Source organism: Channa argus, chromosome 11 (assembly GCF_033026475.1).
Source record: "Channa argus isolate prfri chromosome 11, Channa argus male v1.0, whole genome shotgun sequence".
Taxonomy (NCBI): domain Eukaryota; kingdom Metazoa; phylum Chordata; class Actinopteri; order Anabantiformes; family Channidae; genus Channa; species Channa argus.
In genome coordinates, this window is record NC_090207.1 from 1,425,087 (window position 1) to 1,449,738 (window position 24,652).

Here is a 24,652-nt window from a genome sequence, read left to right on the forward strand (position 1 = left end):
TTCCATGCTGACTCTGTGCCCTCCTGGGGTTCATAGTCTCTGCAGATATTGTTTCCATCAACCCAGAAAAGACCTAAACTCTCCTAGAATGACAAAGCCCAGACGTCCACAAACATCTCCAAAGCTTCATGGGATTCACCAACATCTGCCGGTGCTTCATCAGGGGATACAGCTCTGTGGCAGCACCTCTAGAGCAATATGTTTTCCAGCTGAACTCAAAAGGTTGGTTTTGCTTTCCTGAAACTCAAGCAAGGTTTCATTACAGCACCAATCCTCACCACCCTGGACTCCATGCAGCAGTTTGTGATTGAAGCGGATGCTTTGGAGTCTTGGGTAGATGCCATATTTTCACAAAGCTCTGATAATAACCAACTAGACCCCTGTGCTTTCTTTTCTTGTACTGGCAATGAAGTTGGCATTGGAGGAATGTGGCACTGGATGCAGGGGAGTAAACAACCCTTTACAATCTGTAAATGGTAACTGTCCTATGAATCTGGAAGGGGCCACTCCTCTCAGCTTCCCTGCTACCCAGGAGTCATTTGGACTTTGGCCATAGAAAAGCAAAGGTTCCGTTGGGCCACTCTGGTGGTGGATGATCAGGTGTCGCAGTAACGTCCTTATATGTGCACAACACAACCCCCCTCACCATGCTCCTTCTGGTAATGTGCTTATTCTGCCAGTTATCATCACAGTAGTAGATTGATCATCCAAATTAGCCAGTTTAACCTCTCAGTCTAAACTACTGACAAAGCAGACAATCAAAACTTGGCTCCAGCATGTTTGTGATATTCATATTCATATCCACCTATAGGTGTTTCTGATAGAGGTTAGTCAGTCTGTCCTCAGCCATAATCCGCTGGACAGACACAGCACATTAACGACGAGTTAGAGGAAACACTGCACTGCATTGTACATAGTATGTGCCCACAATACTCTACCAAGGCTTAAACCATCCATTTACCCTTTATCTTAACCTCTTTTCCCTTTCAGGAAGGGGACTGGAGCCTACCCCAGCTGACATGGACGAGACATGGGTCCAGTCTGGACAGGTCTCCAGTCTGTCAGGTCAACAAAATGACTTCAGGTTAGTGCTGCTAAAGGTGGATCTGACCATCAACATTTTTGATCCATGTTCTACAAACTCAAAAGATGTGGTCTAAAGCAGCAGCTCAATGTCTTTTAGTTTCAAAATTACAAATCAATAAACATCACAAGCACATGATTTTTGCAGACTTAAAAAAATCTCACTGTAATCATTCTATGATGGAGACAAAAAAAAAAAACTAACTATATGCACACATTAAATACATAAACATATATCTGAGAGGTGCAGTGGCTCCCAGCTCAGCTAAAACGTGGCAGTAGAAGCAATGTGGAAGCAGATGAATAGAATGGATTTCTCCTGGTGAGACAACTGCTGTCCACATGGTCCTGGAATGATTAACTTGTAATAAAAAACATCACGACACCTGCGTGATAACGTTGAGTCCAACCTAAGGAAGAGCGGATGATGGTGATCGTAAATTCTTCATTTCATACATGAGATGGTGCCTTTCAAACTGCATTAGTACATCAACACTGCAGTTCACCCTTCTTAAACATGTGGAGCTGTGGTCACATCACAGAGCAGTTACATACATGACCAAGATCATAGATGTGTGGATTCTGCAGATCAGTTTCCCTGAGATGTGATGTTCTAGACAGATTCCTAATGCTGTTATTATTGCAATATATTAAGCTGTAAAATCCTTGTATGACATGATTGTAGTTCATTATTTCGTTGTATTTTAGGAACCTGCTCCATTTGATTGTGCACAGTAACAACCACATGTAATCGTGTTTCAAACATACAAATAAAACCTTCTTTAAATGACAAACAAAAGCTGTTGTGAATGTTTTATAGTGACGTCGATTTGATGATGAAACACATCATTAACACACTGAAAGCTGCAGGTAATAATTTAAGGAGTCTGTTATTTTCCACTGAAAACAAAAGTAGTATTGCAGTACCAGTAGTAATGTTTAAATGTCTACTATCTGCTAATTCAAAAAACAAAGCAGCTGTTATTTGTTGTAAAACTGTGTTTTATTCTTTGAATCTTGCAAACAGCGTAAATGCTGCATCTTTGAAATCCCACATTAGGACAGTGTGAAAGGTGAGAACATGAAAATACAAAATGCTCATGGACTTTACAGCGGAAACCAAAATGAAATAAAAATCAAAACAGTGGGAAACTAGAAGCATCTGTAGATTAAATGTATTTGTACTTGGTTATTAATTATAATGGATAGAACTATAAATGATGAATCATTAGTATTAAACAGCAGATTATTTTACTTAAAAGTATCATGAGGACGATAACAAACAAAAACATCACATCCAGTGAAGATGATGTAGATTTACTCTTTAATATGTTTCTTGATTTCATCACAGCTGAAAACCTTCAGGGTTATCTGCTCATATAACTTCTTCTCTCCACACTCCATCAGACAAGCAAACCAGCCATCATCCATGTAGACCAGGTCTGAGTAACCACTGGGTCCACGGTTGATGATCCAGGGTTTGCTCCATGTAGTTGAATCATGTGGGGATTCATTCAGATAAACTCCTAAATCTTTCCTGCACGTATCAGTTGGGTGACTGTAGAGCAGCCACTTTGGCTTTTGGTCCTGACCTTCATCTGGAGGTGGAAAGGAAACCACACTTCCCTGACAACCTGTGCATGTTTCCACCAGTTTTTTAGCAGAAAGGGGCTTAAACTCATTTCCACCATCCTGACTGACAGCTTCAACTCGATAACCTCCTGCAGTACGAGCGTTGCAGTAGATAACACTTTTGTCTCCATCATCAAAAAACTCTGCCATCTCACATTCACCTGAGTTTGTCTGAAGCTTTCTACCAAACTTCCATGTGTTTCCCTGATCCTCACTATACAGACTGAGTGCATACTGAGTGGGGCTACAACATTTACTGTAACACCACGAGTCACAGCAAGAATAACCATGAACTGGAACAATCAACGTACCATCGTGTGCTTGAAGACCATGTCCGGGTCCAACAGCAAATGTGGCCCAGGTCTTCATTTGTTTCTGGATTTCTTCCTGATTTTCAGACAGATGAATCACTTCACTCCAGCTTTTCCCTGCATCAGTGGACTTGATGTAGCAGAGACGAGCCTTGTTGTCGTAGTGTCTTATCTGCCTGTGCTCTGAGACGTCACCTTCAACAAAGATGAAAAACAGGAAAAGGGTTTTGCTGCTTTTCTCAAACACTGGACAGGGGTTCATAGGACGGTCTCCATGATCGGCCTTTTTCAGCAGTTCTATTTCTGGCTCCTAGAAAAGATGTTATTCAGAGGTTAGTCAGTGAAATAATAACATTACAGATAAAGGTGAAAACCTACATTTGTTGGATAATTACCTCAAATGTGACATTTACACTGGTTCCATCCTTGTTCACTGTTCCTCTCTTCATGACCAGAGCCAGTGAGTGAGCATCATCTTCTGTCTTTCTCTTCTCTGCAAAGGCCAAAAGGATTTTTTCATCTCTGTCGTAGACAAGAGCAGGAATCCTGTAGACACACTTCTTTTCCTCGTTGGAAGTAAAGACAGTCGTCTTTTCCATCTCCAGTTTAAGGTCACGTGGAGGATCGTTGTCCATAGTTATGGTCTGTGTGTAAAATAATCAGAACAAACAGGTTCCTCTAAGATTATAAAAGTTTAATGCTGGAGTTTTTATAGAGGGAGGAGTTAAACTCTGAATGCTGAAGAACTGAAAGGTTCCTTGAAATAATATTAAAATCAAATAAAAGCTAAAGATGCCTAAATGATTCAGTGTTGTATCTGTATTTTTGTTGATTGAGAAGCCAGAAATACCAGGTTTTACAGTAAAATCAGAGGATTAGATGAACAGAAAGAAAATGTAAATCTGACACATATAACTGACTTTATACCTTATATTTAACAAGCTGATTGATTCAAATACTGAAACAATTTGATTAAAGATTCATATTTTTCGCAGCTTAAAACATTGACATGACATACATGACACATAATGCATAATAAAATACAGGCAGTTGTTGTTAATAAGTAATAATAATAATAAAGTAACCGGGGTAACAGTCTCTGCCGGGAGGAGCCGTTAACAGCTGCACAGTGTAAATGTAACTCACCGCTGGTTCAAAGTCCGAGTCACAGTTTAGTTCATCAGACGAAGACGCTCAGAGTCACGGAGTCTTCTTCTGCTTTTCTTCCTCGTCGCTGTTCTTCTTCTTTTCTGTTTTTTTAAGACGGCAACAAAGAAAAACTGTGCACAGCGCCGCCTACTGGATCTGTGTGTAGATCATCACACAACGGTGGTTTATTTTTCCCTGTTTGCTCTTTATTACATTTTAATATAAACGTGCATGCAGATGTGTTCTTAAATACAAAGAGCAAAAACAGAAATAAAAACCAAATAAATAAGCAAATAAACATGGAGAATCATATTGTTAAAATCTAAAATGTTGCCCATGTAGCTGTTTAGCCTTTAGGTTTTTATATTAATAAGTGTTGACTTAACCAGAAACATGGTGAATATTGGCTTAGATGTTAAGAATTTATATTAATGAATACAAAACGAGCCAGTAAAATGAAAGACTGACAATAAGAGAAGTGTCATTATAACTTGTGTCAGAGAATGTTTTGTTTTTTAAATTCATATTTGAGGCAGTTTTTTTAGATCAGTCCAACTTTTCTAAAATAAGTGAAAGAATTACAAAAAACACACTAATCCACCCGCTTTCCTCTAGTTTGTGTTACACGACCAACAGTTTCTTTCTACTCACCATCACTCAGATGATCGATTCAGTGTTGTGGATTATCATCAGACAGTACAGTAACTGCTCAGCTGATGTATGAGAATTACTGCCTCACATTTAGAGTCAGAAGCTTCACTTTTACTTCATAAGTCACTTTTTCTTATAATTTTCAGGATGTAAAAATGTTCTTCAGTTGAACTCACAGAAAGTTGAAAATTCAGCTGCCACCAGTGAAAAACAAAGAAAAAGACTTCAAATTCTTTTTGGTTTGATAAGTAATGTTGAGTACGGAGTCAATCACAATAAAAACAGTGGTGGTCTTCAGGACCCACAACAGGTAAAGACAAAATATCAGCTTTGACTGTAACAAACAGTCAAAGGACCTAAATACTTTTTTACATTCATTCAGCTCAGTGCTCTGAAAAAACACATAATGGAACATTTTAAAAGAAGTAACTTTTACTTTAACTAGTATGAAGGTATGAAACTTTATTCAGCAGATGCAACGGATCTTATCTTAAAACTGTCACGAGTATTGAAAGGTTCCAATTGCTGCTTCCAATTTGAGTTTAGTTCTAAGTTGTAAAAAGTACCAAGATGTGTAAAACTAAAAGTGTAAAATAAACCTTTGAATAAGTTTGAGTGACCTTCAGTTGTTGTCTTATTATATATTAGAACTGTCCAAAGTTGTAATATTTATAAAATATCACATTTGTGAGAAGATATTAACAATGAGTTCTTTGCTTAAACGTGTTACCACTGCTAAGAGGTGGCTGCAGCTCCGTTGGTGGAGCACTTGCCCATAAAACACTGGTTAGGAGGTTTGATTCCTGGTCCCTTGTGGCTACATATTAACGTGTCCTTGGACGAGACACTGAAGCCCACCTCTCTGGCCTGGTACTGTACGTTTGTGCTTGGACTCGTGGATTCATAAAGATCTTTTGTGGTTTCACCCATAACATGAAACTAGTGACTGTGGGCGACGGTTCGGTTGCATTGAGGGGTAGCGGAGTCTGTTCTCTCTGAAATATTTAATATATTTGATTTGTATGAGTGAGAACTTCAAGAAGTTACAAACACAATCGAATCATCCAAGAGGCATTTGATCTCTGACGTCGTTGAAAACACAGAAATGCTGTATTTGTAAAAATAAAATGAGAAATGAGTGTGTGTGTGTTTTAAATACTAATGGGTACAAAGAGTGAACTACACTAGGTAAAAAGCAACGTATGTATTGATTTTTTTGTTATAATGATGTGAAAAAAAGAAAAGAGGCTCATACAAGAGATTTATGCGATAGCGACTGAAATATCATTATGATCAATAACTCAATATGACTGTATGTATATGTCACCGAATAAGAAATAAAAAGAGATGGTAAAAGATTATTGGTATATTTGTTTTTTTCTGAAGCGAATGGAACATTTCTACACCTTTTGGTTTTTAGTTTAAATGATGACTAACAGTCTTTGTTAAAACCCATCACTGGACCTTACAATCCCTGTTCAGTCTTAAAATACTTAAAAACAGTATTTAAACATCATAAAATACTATATAATTTTTAACCTTGCACTATGTTTTAAAACCCAACAGCATCTGGTGAGTCCATGCAGCTTCATCACACAGAGATGAATTATTTACTTTCACACTGTTGAGGTTTGTTATGATGTTTAGTTTTCCAGTCTGGTTAACAGCAAGTTAATGTGAAAGGCAATGTGCTGAATTAGAAAGGAATTAATTATTCAACAAGCATTAAATCATCCATCTATTATCTGTAACTATCCTGTGCAGCATCAGGGACTTTGCTGTCATAGGGAGAGAGGTGGGGTCCACCCTGGACAGGTCTCAAGTCTGTCTGAAGACCAACACAGAGAGACACACAAACAGACAAACATTCATACTAATATTTACACCTAAAATCACCAGTGAACCTAACATGCATGTTTTTGGACTGTTCAATTCAATTCAACTCAACTTTATTTATATAGCACCAATTCACAACAAAGTCATCTCAAGGCACTTTACAGCATAAAGTCAAGATTATAAAGATGTATAAACAGAACCCAACAATTCCCCCTTGAACAAGCACTAGGCAACAGTGGAGAGGAAAAACTCCCTTTAACAAAATAAAAACCTCCAGCAGAACCAGGCTCAGGGTGGACGACCATCTGCCTTGACCAGTTGGAGTGAGTGGAAAGTGGAGGGAGAAAAGAACAGAGCAACAAAAGCAACAGCTGGTTCCAAAGAAGAGGAGCTTGATAGCTAAAGGCTCTGCCTCCATTCTACTTTCTACTTCACTTAGACATAAACTTGTATGAACATATTCCCAAGCGCCAGGAAACAAATATTCTGATTACATGGTCTTTATATCACATTGAGTTTTAAATTAAACAAACTTACTGAAAGAGTTTCAACAAAAACACATCAAATAAAATGATAAGAACCCTGTTTATCACGGAAATGACTTATTGTTTGACTAAATTAAGGAGGAAAAAAGACCTGTAGTGAGTTCAAATCCCTGAGCTTTGGTGGGTTTCCTAATGTTACGCAGGTTGATAACGCTGACGCCGGTGGTACCGCTGATGTAATGATGGACTAAAACACATGCCTGTTAAACATGGACGGCATATCTTAGACACAGTGTCTCATGGACTGGACAGGGGGAGCTTGTTGTTGACAGGGAGCTTTTGAAGGGGTCGCACATATACGATGTGGTAAAAAGCGTCACACAGCCTCAGGGTGTGTCTGATGACAAAACACCTCTGAGGTGGGATTAGTTTTTACAGGTCATGGTTGCTCTCAACGTGCCTTTCTCATGGATCCATTTTTAATTACCTGAAGATATTTTTATTGATTGATTTATTTGTATACATGTATATATATATATGTTTGGGACAAAATATTGTAATTTATTATTTCTTATCTACTAGTGTTTGTACAGAATTTATTGATTTGTTTGTATTTTTACAAATTTGTCTCTTTTTTTTTACCACATTGTTTATTATGAACTAATCCTAACATACTAGTATTTTAATTTATTATTTCTCACCTAATAGTGTTTATTTACAGAATTTTTATGTTATCTGATATATGTACTTTGTATTTATTCTGATTTTAGACCTGTAACTATTGTGTCATAACATTTTGTATAAATGTATAATGTTTGAATTAAAGAGTCTGTATTTACACATCATATTTGTGTTTACTTTATTATCACCAAAATTCTACAGTTTCAATCAAACTAATGTAACAATAACAAGGTTGGATACTAAACATTGTTATTATGACATAAAACTGGTGATAACAGAGTAAACAGACATAATCCTATTGATGACAAACACCAAGCTGTATTTTGTTGACAAATTTACAAACCACGGCATCATCACAACTCAGATTCGACCCATATTTGTCCTTTTTTAGTAAAACAGACTCCAGGCCAGTGTTGTCTGGATATTTCAGAAGGATGGATACTAACAACCAACATGGCAGGTAACCTGCATATTTATTCCCACTTAAGTGGTTGGATGGAAAGAAAACCAAGAAATCAGTCTGTCTCCTATTCGTTTAAAAATACTCGTCAGCTCTACATTATTCATGATGTCTAATAGAGTCCATCAAAATCTGTCTTCATTCAGACACTTCCAGAATTGAGTCGTACACAGAATATGACAAAATGGTAAATGTGCGAGGCAGCGTCTGTGTATAACGATCTTCCAGTCTGATATTTCCACTTGACCTGTGCATCCCTCATCTGGATCCATGTTAAAAGATTAAAAACCATGACGTGATGTCACCAGAGATCGGTCTTTTAGGTGTCTCCCTGTTGTCTGTATTAGCTGATAGTACTCCCAAACGCACTGACCCCTATGAAACAGCAGCTAAAAAGGTTTGGGGGTGTGTGGCATCCCCTCGGCACAAAGACTCAGAAATTCCACATCACAATGTAGAAAATGAATTCATTGTATTAGCTCCCTGTGAAAGCTTTGTTGTCAACAAATGCAACTATGTCAAATTTAGGTGTTGGACCTTTGTATTTTCTTGGTTACTCAGTTCTAAGTTCTAAAGTTCTAACTTACACTCTCTTATTACTGGCTGTGAATCAGCGCCAGTGTATATATTTCAGAAGATGTCGTAACCTTTCGGCCCAGATCCTGTTGGGTAACCTGCCTTTTTTTCAGCCAACGTTCTTCTCAGCAGTCTTTGCTGCTTTACTAGAGTTTTCACAGGTTTTGGCTTAATTTTAAATAAGTGTGTGGTCATCTGTTTCCATATTGTGCACTGCTGCCCATAAATCCGTGTAACTCTCCACCTGCTTGATTTAGATATCTCCCATTGTCTTGAGTGTATGGATTATACACCATGTCAACTCTCTTATCTAATCAGTGTATAATTCAGAAATATCGCATTTTGACAGTCGAAAGTGGAGTTTAACGATTACTTTCCCGTACGTAAACGATATATGATATTTGATTCTGATCTTTTTTCAAAGAAATTTCGTTAACATCAAACATGTGGCCAATCATAACTCAGAGTGGGCGTCCTACGAGTGTCCTCACATATGTTTATACTCCTTAGGAGGAGGACATGACTGTCTCCTACTAACTGATAATCTGCGATATCGCTGTAAATAAATATGTTATATTCACCTCGTGGATGTCTGAGGGCTGAGGAGCTGCTTGAATCCTGGTTTGAACCCTAATATCTGTGCTAGTTTTCCTTTGAATATGAACGTTAGACCATCTACTCCACAAAGTAGACATGATTTGTAATAATGTTATACAGCATAAACATTCTGGCTGTAGAAGGCTTCTTAATAACGTGGGCCTTCAATTCCTACAGTATTTTGAGGATGGTCTTGTTTTTATATCCCTGTCTCATTGTCGTAGATATTTAGAACTGCATCCCTATGTGAAACACTGTTCCAAACCCTAGGAAACTGTACCTCAGTGAGCCCCACCTAGTGGACTATGGGTCTAGTGAGCTTTGTCCTGTAATTCCATATTTTATGGTTTGAGTATATTTGTGACGAGACGTTGCTAAATAAAGAGCAAAGTCCTTACAGTGTCTCCTACTCTGTACTTAAAATAGATACAGCTCTGGGACATCGTTTTGTTTCACAGACATCAGATTCATTACTCTTATTAACATTTACGGTCAATGATCAATCTGTGGTGACAATGGTTATAGGACTTGAAAAGATCCTGGATAACATCTACATATCACTGTGGATTAACAGAAGAAAAATATCTTTGAAAAATGAGGAATATTAAAAGACTTTTATTCTGGAATGCATTTGTTACAGAAAGCTTTGATTTATCCTTATTAATACATGTCAGCAGAAACCTCATGTCCGTTTCCTCAGAAAAAGCAGCCATGTCGACCAAATGTGCTTGAAACTGTTTGTCTGTCCCACTAACCAAAATCCCATTTCTTGGAAAACGTTTGGCTGCCTTGGCTGTGCAGAGTGTAAACATCCCATTTCAATAAATACTTTTTCATTTCTGAGAGCAATGATTGCACCTCTTTGATTGTTCTCGCAGCATTATACAGTTTATATATACTCCCAAGGCCTCCGGAGTGGGACGGGTCATAATAGATTTTTTGCAGTGAGCTTTCCATGATGGCTTCAGGAACACAAATGACCCCTTACTCCTTTTTTTTATTTTACATCTGCTTTATTTATTAGCACAGTGCATATTCAGACATTCTGATGTGAGCAGAGCCCACAACAACAAAAATCAAAAAGAAAAACGTTACCTAACCAAACCAAATACACAAAGTAAAAGACAGAACGCATAACCTGAACCCAACGTAGCCTAAATTCATCTACCAAAATAAAAGAGCTTCTCACTCTTACTGTGGCTACCTGCTACCTGGTGCTCAACATTTACAGTCAATTATATGCAAACTTATTTACACACTTAACAACATTAAATCACAGTCTTTCTCACAGAGTCCAGCACTGACTGCTGGGTTGGTTGGAAGTGGCAGAGGTGGAGAGAGACAGCTGCTGTCATCTGGGGTCTATGAAACTCTGTGGTGCCGTCTTGTCCAATCAGGTGGTGGCATTAATCCAAAGGGCCCAAACCATGGACACCACCTGTGGCCCATCCGTCACACACAGCCACACAAAACACACAATACGAACAATGTAGAGAGCAGCTGACAGTTAATAAGAACAGAAACTATCCTGCTGTCAGTGTTACATGATGAGTTGGGATCATTACATGATGATGACCAAGATTTCAGACAGCGAATCCTAATCAGAGAATCAAACATTGGCTCTTGCAATGTTTCAAATCTCTTTTTTGCTGTTTATGCTGTTTATTCAACTCTTCTGCTTCTTTTCTCGCTTGGTTCTCATATGACTTCTTCAAATTCCTAATGTCTGTCTTATATTTTTCCTTCATGTCTTTTCTCTCTTTTTCCTCTTGTTCTCGTCTGATACGATCTTCTAATTTTTTTTTCTTTTCATAACTTTCTCTCTCCTTCTCATATTCTTCTTGGAGTCTTTTCAGTTTTGTTTTCTCCTCCTCTCGTCTCTCTTCATCTTCTTGATCTCGTTTTTTCCACCACTCTTTTTGTGTTTTCTTCCAGTTCTCTCTGTCTTTTATCATATCTTCTCTACTCTGCACCAGCTTTTTATCAATCGTTTCCTTTTCCTCTGATTCTGATTTGATCTTTTCCTCCAAAGCTGCAAGTTTATTTTCCCACTCCTGTCGCTGATTTTCTTCCTGCTTTTTCCTGACTTTGTCTTCTTCTTCTCTCTCTTCCTGTTCTCTCTTTCTCTGTTCACGCTCCTTCTTTATCTTTTCCTCCTTTTCCTGAAGTTTTTTGTCTGTCAGTTTTCTCTCTGCTTTAATTAACCTTGTCTGTTCTTCCATTCTTCTTTTCATTGCTTGTATTTGTTCTTCATGTTTTCTTTCAATCTCTTTTCTCTCTCTCTTCATCTCTTCTTCTTTCTCCTTCAGGATTCTCTTGACTTGTTTCTTTATTGCTGCTTCAGCCTCTTGCAGCATCTCATTAGTGTAAAAGTTGCCTCCATTTTGCTTCACCATGGTGTCGATCTTTGTTATCAGCTCAGTCACTTGTGTGTGATTGTGTTTATCATAGTTATTAAACACATGGTATCTGTCTCCACAGTCAGAAATCAGCTTCTTAAAGGAATCATCACATTTTCTTTGGATGTATTCTTCAACTGACAGTTCATCATGCTCGAGTGAATCTCCTCTTGTAAAAAGAATGATGGTGAATCTTTCAGAATTTTTCCCAAAGCTTTTCTTGATTAAGTTTAACGTCTCCTTCTCCTCTGGTGTGAATCTTCCAATCTGTAACACCAACAGGAAGACATGTGGTCCTGGAGCCAGAAGACTGATACATTTCACCATCTCCTCATTAACTTCTTCATGGGACAAAGTTGAGTCAAACAAACCAGGAGTATCGACCACAGCAACAGGACGACCTTCAACTTCACTCTTTGCTTTCTGACAAAATTTGGTGACTGATGTTTGACTTGATTCAGCTGTAAACTCTTTTCTTCCTAGAATGGTGTTTCCTGAAGAACTCTTTCCACAGCCAGTTTTCCCTATCAGCACAATCCTCAGACACTCTGGACTCTGCTTCTGTTCATCATCTGAAACAACAAAGGAAATTAAGTTACCACAAATAATCTAATTGGTGTTTCTTTGCAGGTGTTTCTTGCATTATTGCTGTACTCACCCACAATTGTGTTCTTCTTTTTTAATTCATCTAATTCAGCCTGTAACCGGGTAATGTCTTTCTCAAGTTCAAATATCTTATTGTTTTGTGCATGTACAAAGGTTTCTTTGGTATAGCAATGAGGTATACACTCAAAGGATTGTATTTTTTCCACAGTGTCCAACACCTCAGAAACCTGCTTCTTGTCCCTGATGCTGAGAACAACAGATCTTCCTCCACAGCTCTGACAGAGATCCTGGATCTCCGTGTTTCCCTGTAGAAAGTTAACAACAGCTGGAGCTGTAGGATCTGAGTCCACAGTGAACAGAATCATGGTGAAGTCATTGACTCGAGAGCTGAATGTGTTCTGGATGGTTTCTAACTCTCCCTTGTCTTCATCAGTGAGGGGACCCACAGGTAGGACCAGGATGAAGGCATGGACCCCCTCAGGATCACAGAGGGAGATACACCTGAATGATTCCTCCATCACTGTCTCCTGAGGTTTTCCATACAAGGCAGGCAGCTCCACCAGGGAAACCCAACGTCCACACACCTCTCCCTGATTTTTAACACACTCTGATGAGTTGGAGGCTGAATGAAGCTCTGTCTGACCTAAAATGGCCTTGGCTGCTGAGGTCTTTCCTGATCCTCTCCTCCCACACAGAACCAGGTTCAGAGGAGGTTTCACTCTCAGAGGATCACCCTCTTCTTTAAGTGTTAAATATCCTCCTCTGTTGTCACTCACTAAAATTTCCATTGTTTGCATCAAGTCTTGTAGGTCAGTTTTTGAAAGATCCTTTTTATCAAGACTGATTCTGTGTTGCCTTTGTTTGCAGTCTTCAATGAGTTTTCTCACTGACTTATTCTCTCTCTCTTCATCATGTGTGATGACCACTGAGTATTTAAAAGCATCTTGATCAAACAAACTCAGGATGAACTTCAAAGTTTTTCTGTTTTTTTCAGTAAAATCAGAAGGTTTCACTATCAGCAGCAGAACATTTGGTCCAGGAGGACAAAGAAAGACACAGTTCTTCATCTCTTCTCTCACTGCTTCCACAGACAGACTGAAGACATCTGGAGATTTCACTACTGTTAATGCTTTTCCTCCACATTCTCCACTGGCAGCTGGACATTGTTTTGATCCAGACGATCTTGAATTATAAGTCTCTCTTTTTCCTGTCAAGAAGTTTCCCATTGCTGTGTTGTCATTGCTTTTTCCAAAGAGCACAATCCTGAGCTGGTGAGCTGTGATAAAGAAATAAATAAAGATTTGAAAATTAACTTAATAACTGAATTGCATTATATTTTTTATGTTGTATGTTCCATGTTCCATCAGATATTTTTTTACAAGAATTAATAGCATTTTGAACTTTACCTAACAGCAGAGGTACAAATATTATACTTCAGGTATCTGTATCTCACTTGACTTTTTATTCTGTCTGTCTGAGATTCTGCAACTTGAGTTACTTTTCTCACCGTGTTTCCCCATAATGACTCAATGCATTACGTTTTGTGTGTGTGTGTGTGTGTCCACATTTGTGTGAATACGGTGAATGGAAGTTCTAGAAGGTGGCCAAAGGGGCTTATTACAGTCGGCCTCCCCCAAGTTTCCTTTATGATAATGATCACTGAATATTTAAAAGCCTCTTGATGAAACAGACAGGAAAAATAAAATGTTTGTATTTGGTTGGTCACTTTGCTGCAGCAGAATTAATACACTTTATAAATAATTCAAATAATTTTTTAAAGGGATAATGAGGGGTCGTTAAGTTTCTCTGGACAAAGGATAAATCAAAGTCTTCCCAGGTTGGGTGGTTGTGTTGCAGACACTGAAAACTGATTTACACATTGGAGCCAAAGTTAATGTTACACGGTTTAATAATATTTGAATTGTATCATGATATGAGGTCTTTGCACAGAAACAGCTGATAGAAATGTTCTTTTTACTTACTGCTACTAGCAACTTTTGGTACATCTGCTCAAATGTAATGTGATATTGTTGTATACAAATCACTCTCACTGCAGATTTGTGACACAATGACACTTGGATTAGAACTAAATATTCAGTGTTGATAATGTATAAATTGCTCTCATCACTTTCCAAAAAACTGTTTCTGTACTTACCAGCAGGTGAAAGAAAAGCTTCCCAGCTCACATGATCTCCATTGTTCCCCTTCACTATTTTGTCCATGACTGATAACAAATGTTGATGTTCAAGGTTCTTGTGCCACAATAACCTGTGTCTACATCTTCTGACTATGTCTCCTAATGGTGGATGCTCCAAATATTTGTTAGTGGATCCTGAACTCTCCTCTCTGGGTGTTGATATCAGGACTAGTGAATGATCAAATGATCGATCACTAAAGTTTTCAAGAATTGACTGAAGCTTCTTAGTTTGTTCCTCAGTGAAGTCTTCAGGCTGTAGAACCAGCAGAAACACATGAGGTCCAGGATCAGAGAGATGTTTAATGTTTTCTACATGTTCTGTCAGGTCGTGTAGGGACATGTCAGGATGCAGCAGATCTGGGGTGTTGATAAGAAGGATTTCTTTCTCCTTCAACCCTCCTTCCTCTCTAGGACAGTGATCTGGTTCTTCTTCAGTGTTGAACTTAGTCTCTCCCAGTATGAAGTTCCCCACTGAGCTCCTCTCAGACCAGCTGTTCCCCATCAGAACAACCCTCAGCTCAGACACTGTAAAGATAATTATTTAAATAGTTATTTGACAGTGAATCTAATTTCAGTTAGTAAATTGTACAGTAACTTTATTCTACTATCAATTAACTCTTGTCCCAGTCTAAAGTGATCATGTAAAAATCTCTGTTCCATGATAAATTATTTAACTGTACTTTTGACAAAAACACAAAAGACAACACATTGCCAAAGCTCCCCAGTTACAGGAGCCACAGTCACCCCTTTCAATACAGACTGCTGAAAAACTGTGAAAGTAACTTAGGTTTTATGGCACTGAGAACTCATTATTTCTGTGGCTCATTATTTCTGTGCATTCTGATTTTATTTCTTCCCATTTATCAGTGGTCCACGTTTTCTTTTTTAATGCCCTATGGTACAAATAGTGCACAATGTGATGAACATGAGTAGATAGAAAACAGAAAAAGCTCACAGCCTAACCAGCTTGAATAAGTGTGAAACACATAAGCTTCAACATTCAATTTATGTCTATGAGTTGTTATTACCACCTATACTCATCAATGTTAATATAGAGGAGGAGAACATTTCTGACTTAGTTGAGTGTAATTACACTGATTACATTTACATTTAGTCATTTAGCAGACGCTTTTATCCAAAGTGACTTACAAGTGACGTACAAGGCAGCAAAAATCTAAGTCAAGGAGAAAACATCAAAGCAAAGTCCTGTCAGAAAAGTGTTCACAGTTCACGAGATGCAAGTGTGAGAAAGAACAGAAAGGTTGTTTTTTTTTTTAAATAGATTTAAGTGCATAGGAAGATGAGGAAGAGTTCTGTTTTCAGCAGTTTATTGAATATTGGGAGTGAGTTTGCTGAGTGTGCAGAGTTTGGTAGCTCGTTCCACCGATGTGGGATCGTTGCGCTAAAAAGTTTTGCTTGGTGTCTTCTGTGTGGTGCTGGGACCACCAGACGTTGTTCATTGGCAGACCGCAGCGGGCGGGAAGGATTGTATGAATGAGTGAATGAATGAGTGAGTTGAGGTAAGCAGGAGCTCTCGAGTTAACCACCCTGTGAGCAAGAGACAGAGGTTTGAACCTGATGCGAGCAGCTACAGGAAGCCAGTGTAGAGATCTAAAAAGTGGTGTGACATGAGTCCTTTTTGCCTGATTAAAAATGAGGCGAGCTGCTGCGTTTTGGATCATCTGCAAGGGTTTGATTGTGGATACTGGTAACCCCATCAACAAAGCGTTGCAGTAATCAAGACGAGATGTGACCAGCGCCTGTACAATGAGTTGGGTTGTATATTCCGTGATGTAGGGTCTGATCTTCCTGATGTTGTAGAGAGCAAATCTGCTGCCCTAGAGACTGAGGAGTTGTGGTCCCTAAAGCTCAGTTGGTCGTCGATGATGACCCCCAGATTTTTGGCCGATTTAATGGAGACAATCACTGTAGATCCAATGTTGATGCTGATGTTGTGTTGTGTCGAAGGTCTCGCTGGAAAGAAAAGGACTTCGGTCTTGGAGAGGTTGAGCTGAAAGTGCCTCTCACCCATCCAGGCTGAGATGTCTGAGAGACAGGCAGAAATGTGCGATGAGACAGTGGAGTCGTCTGGTGGAAAGGACAGGAAGAGCTGTGTGTCATCAGCGTAGCAGTGATAGGAAAGACCATGTGAGTGAATGATGGCACCCAGGGATGAAGTATAGATAGAAAAGAGGAGAGGACCAAGAACTGAGCCCTGCGGCACACCGGTACAGAGGCTATGAGAGTGAGAAAGATGCCCTCCGAACGTTGAAGGTTCGTCCAGTTAGGTAAGAACAAAGCCAGTCTAGAGCTGATCCAGAGATGCCCAAGTCAGAGAGTGTGGACAAGAGGATCTGATGGTTCACAGTGTCAAAGGCTGACGATAGATCAAGTAGAATTAAGACAGAAGACTGACCTGCGGCTTTTGCAGCTCGAAGATATTCCACAACAGTCAGGAGTGTTGTTTCTGTGGAGTGACCCCTCTTGAAGCCAGACTGGTTGACATCGAGGAGGTTGTTCTTGGAAAGGAAGTCTGAGAGTTGGTTGAAGACTGCTCGTTCCATAGTCTTGGCCAGAAAAGGAAGGAGGGAGACAGGTCTGTACTTCTCCACTACAGAGGGATCAAGAGAAGGCTTCTTGAGCAGTGGGGTAATCAAGGCCTGCTTGAAAGAGGTTGGAAAAGTCCCTGTTTTGAGAGATGTGTTGATGACTTGTGTAATAGCTGGCATTAGTGCAGGTGCAACTGCCTGAAGAAGAGTGGAAGGGATTGGATCAAGAGAGCAGGTGGTCGGATGGTTAGAGAGGAGCGCCACTTCCTCTCAGCACTCTTGAGCGTGGTGCGTTGTTCACGGATCCAGTCGGTGAGCCACGGATTAGAAGCAGAGGGACGAGCGGGTCTTGAAGACATGGGACAGAGACAATCCAGACACGATGAAAGTGTATTCCAGAGGCTGTCTGTGGCTGCATCTGCATCGAGGATGGAGAGGTCCTGTGTTGGGGGCAGAGTTGCGGAGAATCGATCCGGGTTGTGAGACCTGAGGTTACGCCGGAATGTTACAAGTGTGGTGGGAGACTGCGAAGGTCTACGGATAAAGACTGTTAGCTGAATGAAGAAATGATCCGATACATGCAGAGGAGTGACCAAGATGTTGTCTGTGGTGCAGTTCCGGGTGAGGATGAGGTCGAGGTTGTTGCCAGCTTTGTGGGTCGGAGGAGTGGAGACCAGACTCAGGTCAAAAGTGTTTAGAAGAGCAAACACGTCAGCCGCCTGTTGTTTTTCCAGGTGGATGTTCAGGTCTCCCATGACGACAAGAGGAGTGCCATCTTCCGGTAAGTGGGACAGTTCCTCAGCTGACCGGTGGTTGATATATCACAATCACCTGGACTATAATCGGTGCTGTGATTCTAACGGCATGATATTCCAGAGATGACAGATTGTTAAATTGTGCTGTTGGGGAAAACTTCCAGGTATCATTGATGAGAAGTCCAGTCCCACCCCCCCGACCTGATGAGCGAGGAATGTGAGAGAAGGAAAAATTGGTGGAGAGTGCAGCCGGGGTGGTCGTGTTCTGTGGCATGATCCAGGTTTCTGTAAGTGCAAGCAGGTGAACAGCTGAGTGTGTAGCAGAAGCTGGAATGAAGTCGGCCTTGTTCACTGCAGACTGGCAGTTCTACAGGGCAAGAGAAAAAGAGGCTGGTGACAAAGTGGTCTGTGTGAGACTGCGCAGGTGAGAAATAGGTCGTCTTCTAGTAGGACGCCATGTCCTGTGTCTGCGGAGGAGAACAGGGATCTGCTGAAAACACATGGTAAAACAAAGAAAAAAGGCTTTCAGGAGTAGAAAGGGTTAATGTGAAGCAAAGTAGAGAAACAGAAGAAGTTAAAGAAGTTAGATGGTGTCTCCTCCAAGATCCATAGACAGCCATTAATCCCCGAACCAAGATATAAAAAAACTGGATGGATGAAGACTGGTGAAAAATGATATGTAATAGATTGTGTGATATTAAGCAGGTCATCTCTGGTGTAACTGGGTTATAGTGACCCAATACACAGAAAATACAGAAAAACAGACAAAGTGCTAGAGAGTGTTGGACCAAGGCGTCCGTCCGAGGCGCCATTCTAGAAGATATTCATGTGACACATATTTCATTGTGTGGCAGTAAATGTGACAAAGCTGAGTTTCAAATACTGATGGGTAAATAATGTTACATGTAATGCTATTATTTCAATATGTAATGATCTTCTGAAAGTTTGAACTTACTCTTAGGAGGCAGGATTTGAATGCTGCTCCTGTTTCTCCTGGAGACTAGAATAGTAGAAATAGAAACATGTTCAGTCATTTGTGTCAGTTCTTCATGACATTTGTAATGAGTCCTAAATGTTGTTGAGGTTCAGGGAAATGAAGCAAAGTTCCATCAGGACAATCATCCTCTCTTTCACTTCCAAACTCACTCAGCTGACACAGGGAGCTTCACTTCTATTAACCAATCAGGTTCTGCCATGGTCCCAGTGAGCCAATCATCCCAGAGCTGTGGAACTTGAAATGTGTTCATCTCTGTGCTGTCAGCTGTCATGTCAGTGTTGGACTGAACCAACCCTCATCACAGATTAACTACTAAAGTGCATCTTAAGGAGGAAGAAGCTAATTGTCTTTGTGCATCATCAGAAAGGCAAAAGGAAAAACTAGCAGGCTCTGAAGCTCACATTTACTGGAAAGGAAGGAGCAACAACTGGAGCTTTACAACTTGACTTCATTGTGGAACAGGAAATGTTTCCTGTGGTGTCAAACACTGATACTAGAACCACTTTGATCTGAATTAGAATTCATCAGACTGAACAAGACATTGAAGAAAAGCCTGTTTCTGAGGGTCCATCCAGTTACTTTGAGGAAATAATGTGTTGATGACAACAATCACAGCACATTACATGGAATTCTATTCTTCTATTCTGGAATTATCTTCTGACACTTTGAACTTACTGGGAGGAGTCTGGATGTTGGACACTGTGGGCTTCCTCGGGGCTCTAACTGTAGAAATGGAAACATGTACAGTCACACAAAGTATTACACAAAATACTAATGTTCAGTGTAGCAGCTCTGTATTATTTAGTTCTTGTTGGATCAGATTTTCAAAGTATTTTCGTAGTTTTCTTCTTTGTTCATTTTCTTTTAGTTTATAAAGATTATTTGGCAAATGTCAAAAAATAACTTCATCTACAGGATCTAACAGCTCACATTGTCCTAAAGAAAGAGGAGAACATGATGCTGTTGGAATGATACATGTTTGCTAATGTATATAATGTACAACATCTACTCAGAATGTGCTAAATCTCATCTTTAAAATAAACTGCATCAGAAAGTCATATATTCTAATAACAGACATTTTGATAAAAGACAATGAAAATGTTTCTCATGCTGTATTTAATAGAATAATCTAGTTATTTGTGAGGATAAAGTATGAAACATTTCTCCATCTGAAGGCAGCAGGTCACATGACCGAGTGCTCACAGTCTAACCAGCTTCAATCAGTCTGGAACCAATCAGCTTCAAAAATCAATTTATGTCTGTGAAATAGTAAAGATAACATTCCAATAATATCCACTGTCAACTGTCCAGTAAGCATCAAAAGTTTCAGCGTAGTCCAACATGAGTTGTTATTATTAATGTTAATATTAAGGAGAATGTTTCTGACTCAGCTCAATGGAACTTACGTGATTCTCTGTCCTCTTCTCTGTTAGGATCCTCATCAGCCACTGTAGGAATAAACACAATATAAATGTTGGAGCTGTTTGTTGTTAGATTCAAAAATTTTAAAGCATTTTCCTCAGTTATGTATCTTAAGCTGTATTTAATAGAATAATGCAGTTTTTTGAAAATGAAGAAAACAGACCCTGATGAGCTGATAACCTTTGATTTCTAACACAGTCTAGAGACGCTGTCCTACAACAATCTAGAGAATCAGGCTTGGAGACAGATTAACTACTAAACTGCAGCTTAAGGAGGAAGAAGCTAATTGTCTTTGTGCATCATCAGAAAGACAAAAGGAAAAACCAGCAGGATTTGTCCTTTAACTCACATATAAAACAAATCTCTAGAACAGCCTTCTTCCACCTATGGAACATAACCAAAATTAGGAGCATCCTGTCTCAAAGTGATGCCGAAAAACTGGTCCATGCATTTGTTACTTCTAGGTTGGACTACTGTAATTCCCTACTTTCAGGATGCCCCAGTAACTAAACAGCCTGCAATTAATCCAAAATGCTGCAGCAAGAGTGCTGACTGGAACTAGCAAGAGAGATCATATCTCACCTTCACTAGCTTCTCTCCATTGGCTTCCCATTAAATCTAGAATAGAATTTAAAACCCTCCTCCTTACATACAAAGCTCTTAGTGGTCAAGCTCCATCATACTTAAAAGATCTGCTGGTAGTGTATCGCCCGATTCGACCACTTCGATCCCAGAATACAGGCCTACTTGTGGTTCCCAGAGTTTGCAAAAGTAGAATGGGAGGCAGATCCTTTAGCTATCAAGCTCCTCTTCTTTGGAACCAGCTTCTAATCCAGATTCGGGGGGCAGCCTCTCTTATTTTAAGACTAGGCTTAAAATCTTCCTTTTTGATAAAGCGTAAAGTTAAAACTGCTCAGTCAACCTGAACTAGCTTCTACTTAAGATGCTATAGGTTTAGAGTGTTGGGGGACTCATGCAAGTGCAATGAGCTCCTCTCCTCTTTCTCTCTATAAATTTTTTTGTCTTCTCTCTCCCGTAGTTGTCTTTGTCCTTCTCTGTCCCTTTCTGCAGGTGTCCCCGGGCTTTAAAGCTGTGTGTTTTTCAGTGTGCAGCTACTGGTCCTACCAACCTTCCCCGATGTCTTTTTGTTGCTTTTTGTTCCCCTTTTCTTTTCGCTCTTCACTTTCCACTCGCCCGTTCAAGGCAGATGGTCGTCCACCCTGAGCCATGTTCTGCTGGAGGTTTTTATTTCGTTAAAGGGAATTTTTCCTCTTCACTGTTGTCTAGGGCTTGTTCAAGGGGAGATTGTTGGTTCTCTCTATACATCTTTATAGTCTTGACTTTATTCAGTCAAGTGCCATGAAATGACTTTGTTGTAAATTTGTGTTATATAAATAAAGATGAATTGAATTGAAGCTCACATTTACTGGAAAGGAAGGAGCAACAACTGGAGCTTTACAACTTGACTTCATTGTGGAACAGGAAATGTTTCCTGTGGTGTCAAACACTGATACTAGAACCACTTTGATCTGAATTAGAATTCATCAGACTGAACAAGACATTGAAGAAAAGCCTGTTTCTGAGGGTCCATGCAGTTACTTTGAGGAAATAATGTGTTGATGACAACAATCACAGCACATTACATGGAATTCTATTCTTCTATTCTGGAATTATCTTCAGACACTTTGAACTTACTGGTAGGAGGCAGTGAATCCAAGCTGCTGCGCCTTTTGGAGCCTAGAATAGTAGAAATGGAAACATGTTCAGTCATTTGTGTCAGTTCTTCATGACATTTGTAATGAGACCTAAATGTTGTTGAGGTTCAGGGAAATGAAGCAAAGTTCCATCAGGACAATCATCCTCTCTTTCACTTCCAAACTCACTCAGCTGACACAGAGAGCTTCACTTCTATTAACCAATCACATCTCATTTCTTTTAAATGAAGTCTAATCTCCAAAGAAACTGATCACCAGCCTCCTCTCACTTCTATCATACACACTATGACAAGAAGACAAATTCAGCACTTTCTAAACTGACAGTATCTTTTCTTGTGACCCTCCTGATTAAACGAATTATGTTAAATAAAAAAACATTGATTCTTTTCTTGAATTTCTGTTTCTAGCACAGTCACTCTCCAGCCTGCTACTGTATTTTTGGGTTTTCTGGTACCCAGCGACTGCCTGCCCGCACACTCTGACCTGCCTCACAATATGCATATGACGATAAACTTCATGAATCTTGAATCAGTTACGGGTGATTGATGACCATAAATGCATTAGGTACATGTAAAACCTCTCCTGTGAATCTATATTTGTTATGCACAGTAATGAAATTCAAAAACCTTTAACCTAGATTTTTGTGACCTAGTGAGAATTTGATAAGCTTAGTGTCATGGTGTGTGGCAACTGTAACCTAGGAAACCTGTGTAGCAGTAAGCTGTCAAACTTCAACCGCACACTGTAGCAGCATAAATATGTTATATAAAATGAGCATGTTACACAGAGAAAGCTGAAAAGTCTTGATGGACAATTGAAAACATGTAAATCCAAGCAGACACTGTGACTTATCAGCCGTCTGTGTTCTCTCACACTACACATCAACTCACAACAGCAGACGAGTCAGTCGCATCATTTACCATGTGGTGGTTTAGCTACAACATGTAAAATACCACAACAACATCAAAACCAGCTCCTTCCTGTTTATTCTTCCATGGAGGACATGGGACCATGGAGCTGCTCAGGCTGCAGCCACCTGCTTGGTAATGTGGTCGTGTGGTTGCTAAAGCTGCAGTTCGGTCTCTTTCTAACGTCGTTCATTAACAACTGGACTGCGGCTAAAATTGTGTTGAATTGCTACAGTTTCTGCCGAGTTTTATACAGTGATCCGCTTATTTCCACAGCTTCTAATGCAGCTTAACAAAAGCCCAAAATAGCTCCCAGACAGAGTGGGAGTCACTGTGACACCCACAACTGTTGGAATACGCCCACATTGGGCAGGTGTTAATGTCAAGCCCTGCTTATAGTCTCCTGCTGGATGTTTTTTTGTTAAAATGAATTGATGATATAACGTTTGGCAGGAATATTTTGTGGCCAGACATTTGAGTCAGAGGCCCTGAATGGTATTTCAGCACAGATAGAATTCACAGGGTTCCATGAATCCACCAGTTTTACTTGTTCTACCTTCATATTGGTGGAAGCTGCATTTGTTTGGTCCCTGATCTTTAGAGCTTTTCTGATTTGATGAGGCCAATTTCATGATGGGTAACTGTTAAAATGCCTGTTTGATCTCCTTCAATCCCTCATCTCAAACCCATTTGCTGTCATTCCTTGTGTTTGTAATGATTATTTTGGCCCTGATTTCTTTCAGCATACTCACGTTCTGGGAGAACGTTCCACCAAACGGAGACAGTTGTAGCAACCAAGTCTTGCTGTCACATGCACACATGCACCTGAATAATGTATTAATGCAGAATTAATTCATTTAAAATCCAAATAAACATGGAACTATTCTTTGAATGTCACTTAGTTCATCTCTGTGACTTAAAGCGACTGTGGTCCAGCTGAAAAGCCTCCGCTTTGTTCTGCCACCGTTCTGGGTTCCACTATTTCGAGCATTTTGGCCGTTCACTCGAGGACTGAACTCACTTGATGCTGCAGACGCCATGATGTCACTGCTGGAAACACCACAGACTAGTTCAGCTGGGAGAAAAGGAAAAGTAAAAAATGTTGTTCATCTATCATTCATACACAGACTCAGGTAAAACGTAGAAATTACTTAATTTTGTTAGTTTGATAGATTTAATTTGACAGTTATTGAATATCTTAAATTGGACTTTTTTTCATTTGGACAGCAGATATTTAACACTTTATAGAAATATTATGTGAAACAGTGATAATGTAGTTTTAGAATTACAAAAATTACATTTTAACAAAGTCTGACATTTATGACATCAAATACATTATTACAAGTTATTTTACCTGTTTTTACAGATATGTTATAGGAACTTTGCTAAATTTTCTGTAAAATTAGGATTTTATCACATTAAGTTACAATATTTTTTATATTTAATATAAATGATCATAAATCTTTTAGGGAATTTTCTGTTATTTGCCTGGTTACAGTAACGTTAGACCACATGTCCTCTGTCTCTAACATGTCCTCTAAAAAACTAATCACCGCTGATTTTAACACCGATCTGAAATAAAACACTTTATGAGTGTGGAACCGAAACAACCTGCGACTTTTTACCGTTTTCATTTCTGTTTA

At 39.4% G+C, this 24,652-nt stretch overlaps 3 protein-coding genes across 9 annotated transcripts in view; all 3 read right to left on the reverse strand.

Annotated features, from left to right (window-relative positions):
* LOC137135790 (uncharacterized) overlaps nucleotides 1-24,652 on the reverse strand; it is a 191,457-nt gene that overhangs the window by 129,224 nt on the left and 37,581 nt on the right. The window contains exon 1 of one of the 4 annotated variants that reach the window (XM_067520374.1): nucleotides 24,031-24,078. The exons of the other annotated variants lie outside the window; for them this stretch is intronic. Within the exon in view, the coding sequence (XP_067376475.1) occupies nucleotides 24,031-24,049 (19 nt within the window). The 5' untranslated portion in view covers nucleotides 24,050-24,078. Of the gene's footprint in view, nucleotides 1-24,030; nucleotides 24,079-24,652 lie in introns of those variants that run through there. 4 annotated transcript variants of the gene reach the window in all.
* LOC137135799 (sialidase-3-like) lies at nucleotides 2,065-4,267 on the reverse strand. Of its 2 annotated transcripts, none has more exons than XM_067520388.1 (3): nucleotides 4,173-4,267; nucleotides 3,422-3,670; nucleotides 2,065-3,336 (listed from the first exon to the last, which is right to left on the reverse strand). In XM_067520388.1, exons 2-3 carry the CDS (start codon nucleotides 3,659-3,661, stop codon nucleotides 2,401-2,403), a joined length of 1,176 nt encoding a protein of 391 aa, XP_067376489.1. In that variant the 5' UTR covers nucleotides 3,662-3,670; nucleotides 4,173-4,267; the 3' UTR covers nucleotides 2,065-2,400. The 2 variants fall into 2 exon arrangements, with proteins under 2 accessions (XP_067376489.1, XP_067376490.1); XM_067520389.1 differs by lacking the exon at nucleotides 4,173-4,267 and adding an exon at nucleotides 4,112-4,140.
* The window catches only part of LOC137135793 (GTPase IMAP family member 8-like), an 86,921-nt gene continuing 72,721 nt past the window's right edge, over nucleotides 10,453-24,652 (reverse strand). Inside the window, exons 2-10 of one of the 3 annotated variants that reach the window (XM_067520381.1) lie at nucleotides 24,031-24,084; nucleotides 23,762-23,834; nucleotides 22,082-22,123; nucleotides 20,371-20,412; nucleotides 19,640-19,687; nucleotides 18,923-18,967; nucleotides 14,622-15,188; nucleotides 12,519-13,742; nucleotides 10,453-12,432 (exon numbers count right to left, since the gene is read on the reverse strand). In XM_067520381.1, coding sequence (XP_067376482.1) covers nucleotides 11,063-12,432; nucleotides 12,519-13,742; nucleotides 14,622-15,188; nucleotides 18,923-18,967; nucleotides 19,640-19,687; nucleotides 20,371-20,412; nucleotide 22,082 — 3,297 coding nt within the window. In that variant the 5' untranslated portion in view covers nucleotides 22,083-22,123; nucleotides 23,762-23,834; nucleotides 24,031-24,084 and the 3' untranslated portion in view covers nucleotides 10,453-11,062. Of the gene's footprint in view, nucleotides 12,433-12,518; nucleotides 13,743-14,621; nucleotides 15,189-18,922; nucleotides 18,968-19,639; nucleotides 19,688-20,370; nucleotides 20,413-22,081; nucleotides 22,331-23,761; nucleotides 23,835-24,030; nucleotides 24,085-24,652 lie in introns of those variants that run through there. The other 2 variants (XM_067520380.1, XM_067520382.1) reach the window with 2 other exon arrangements.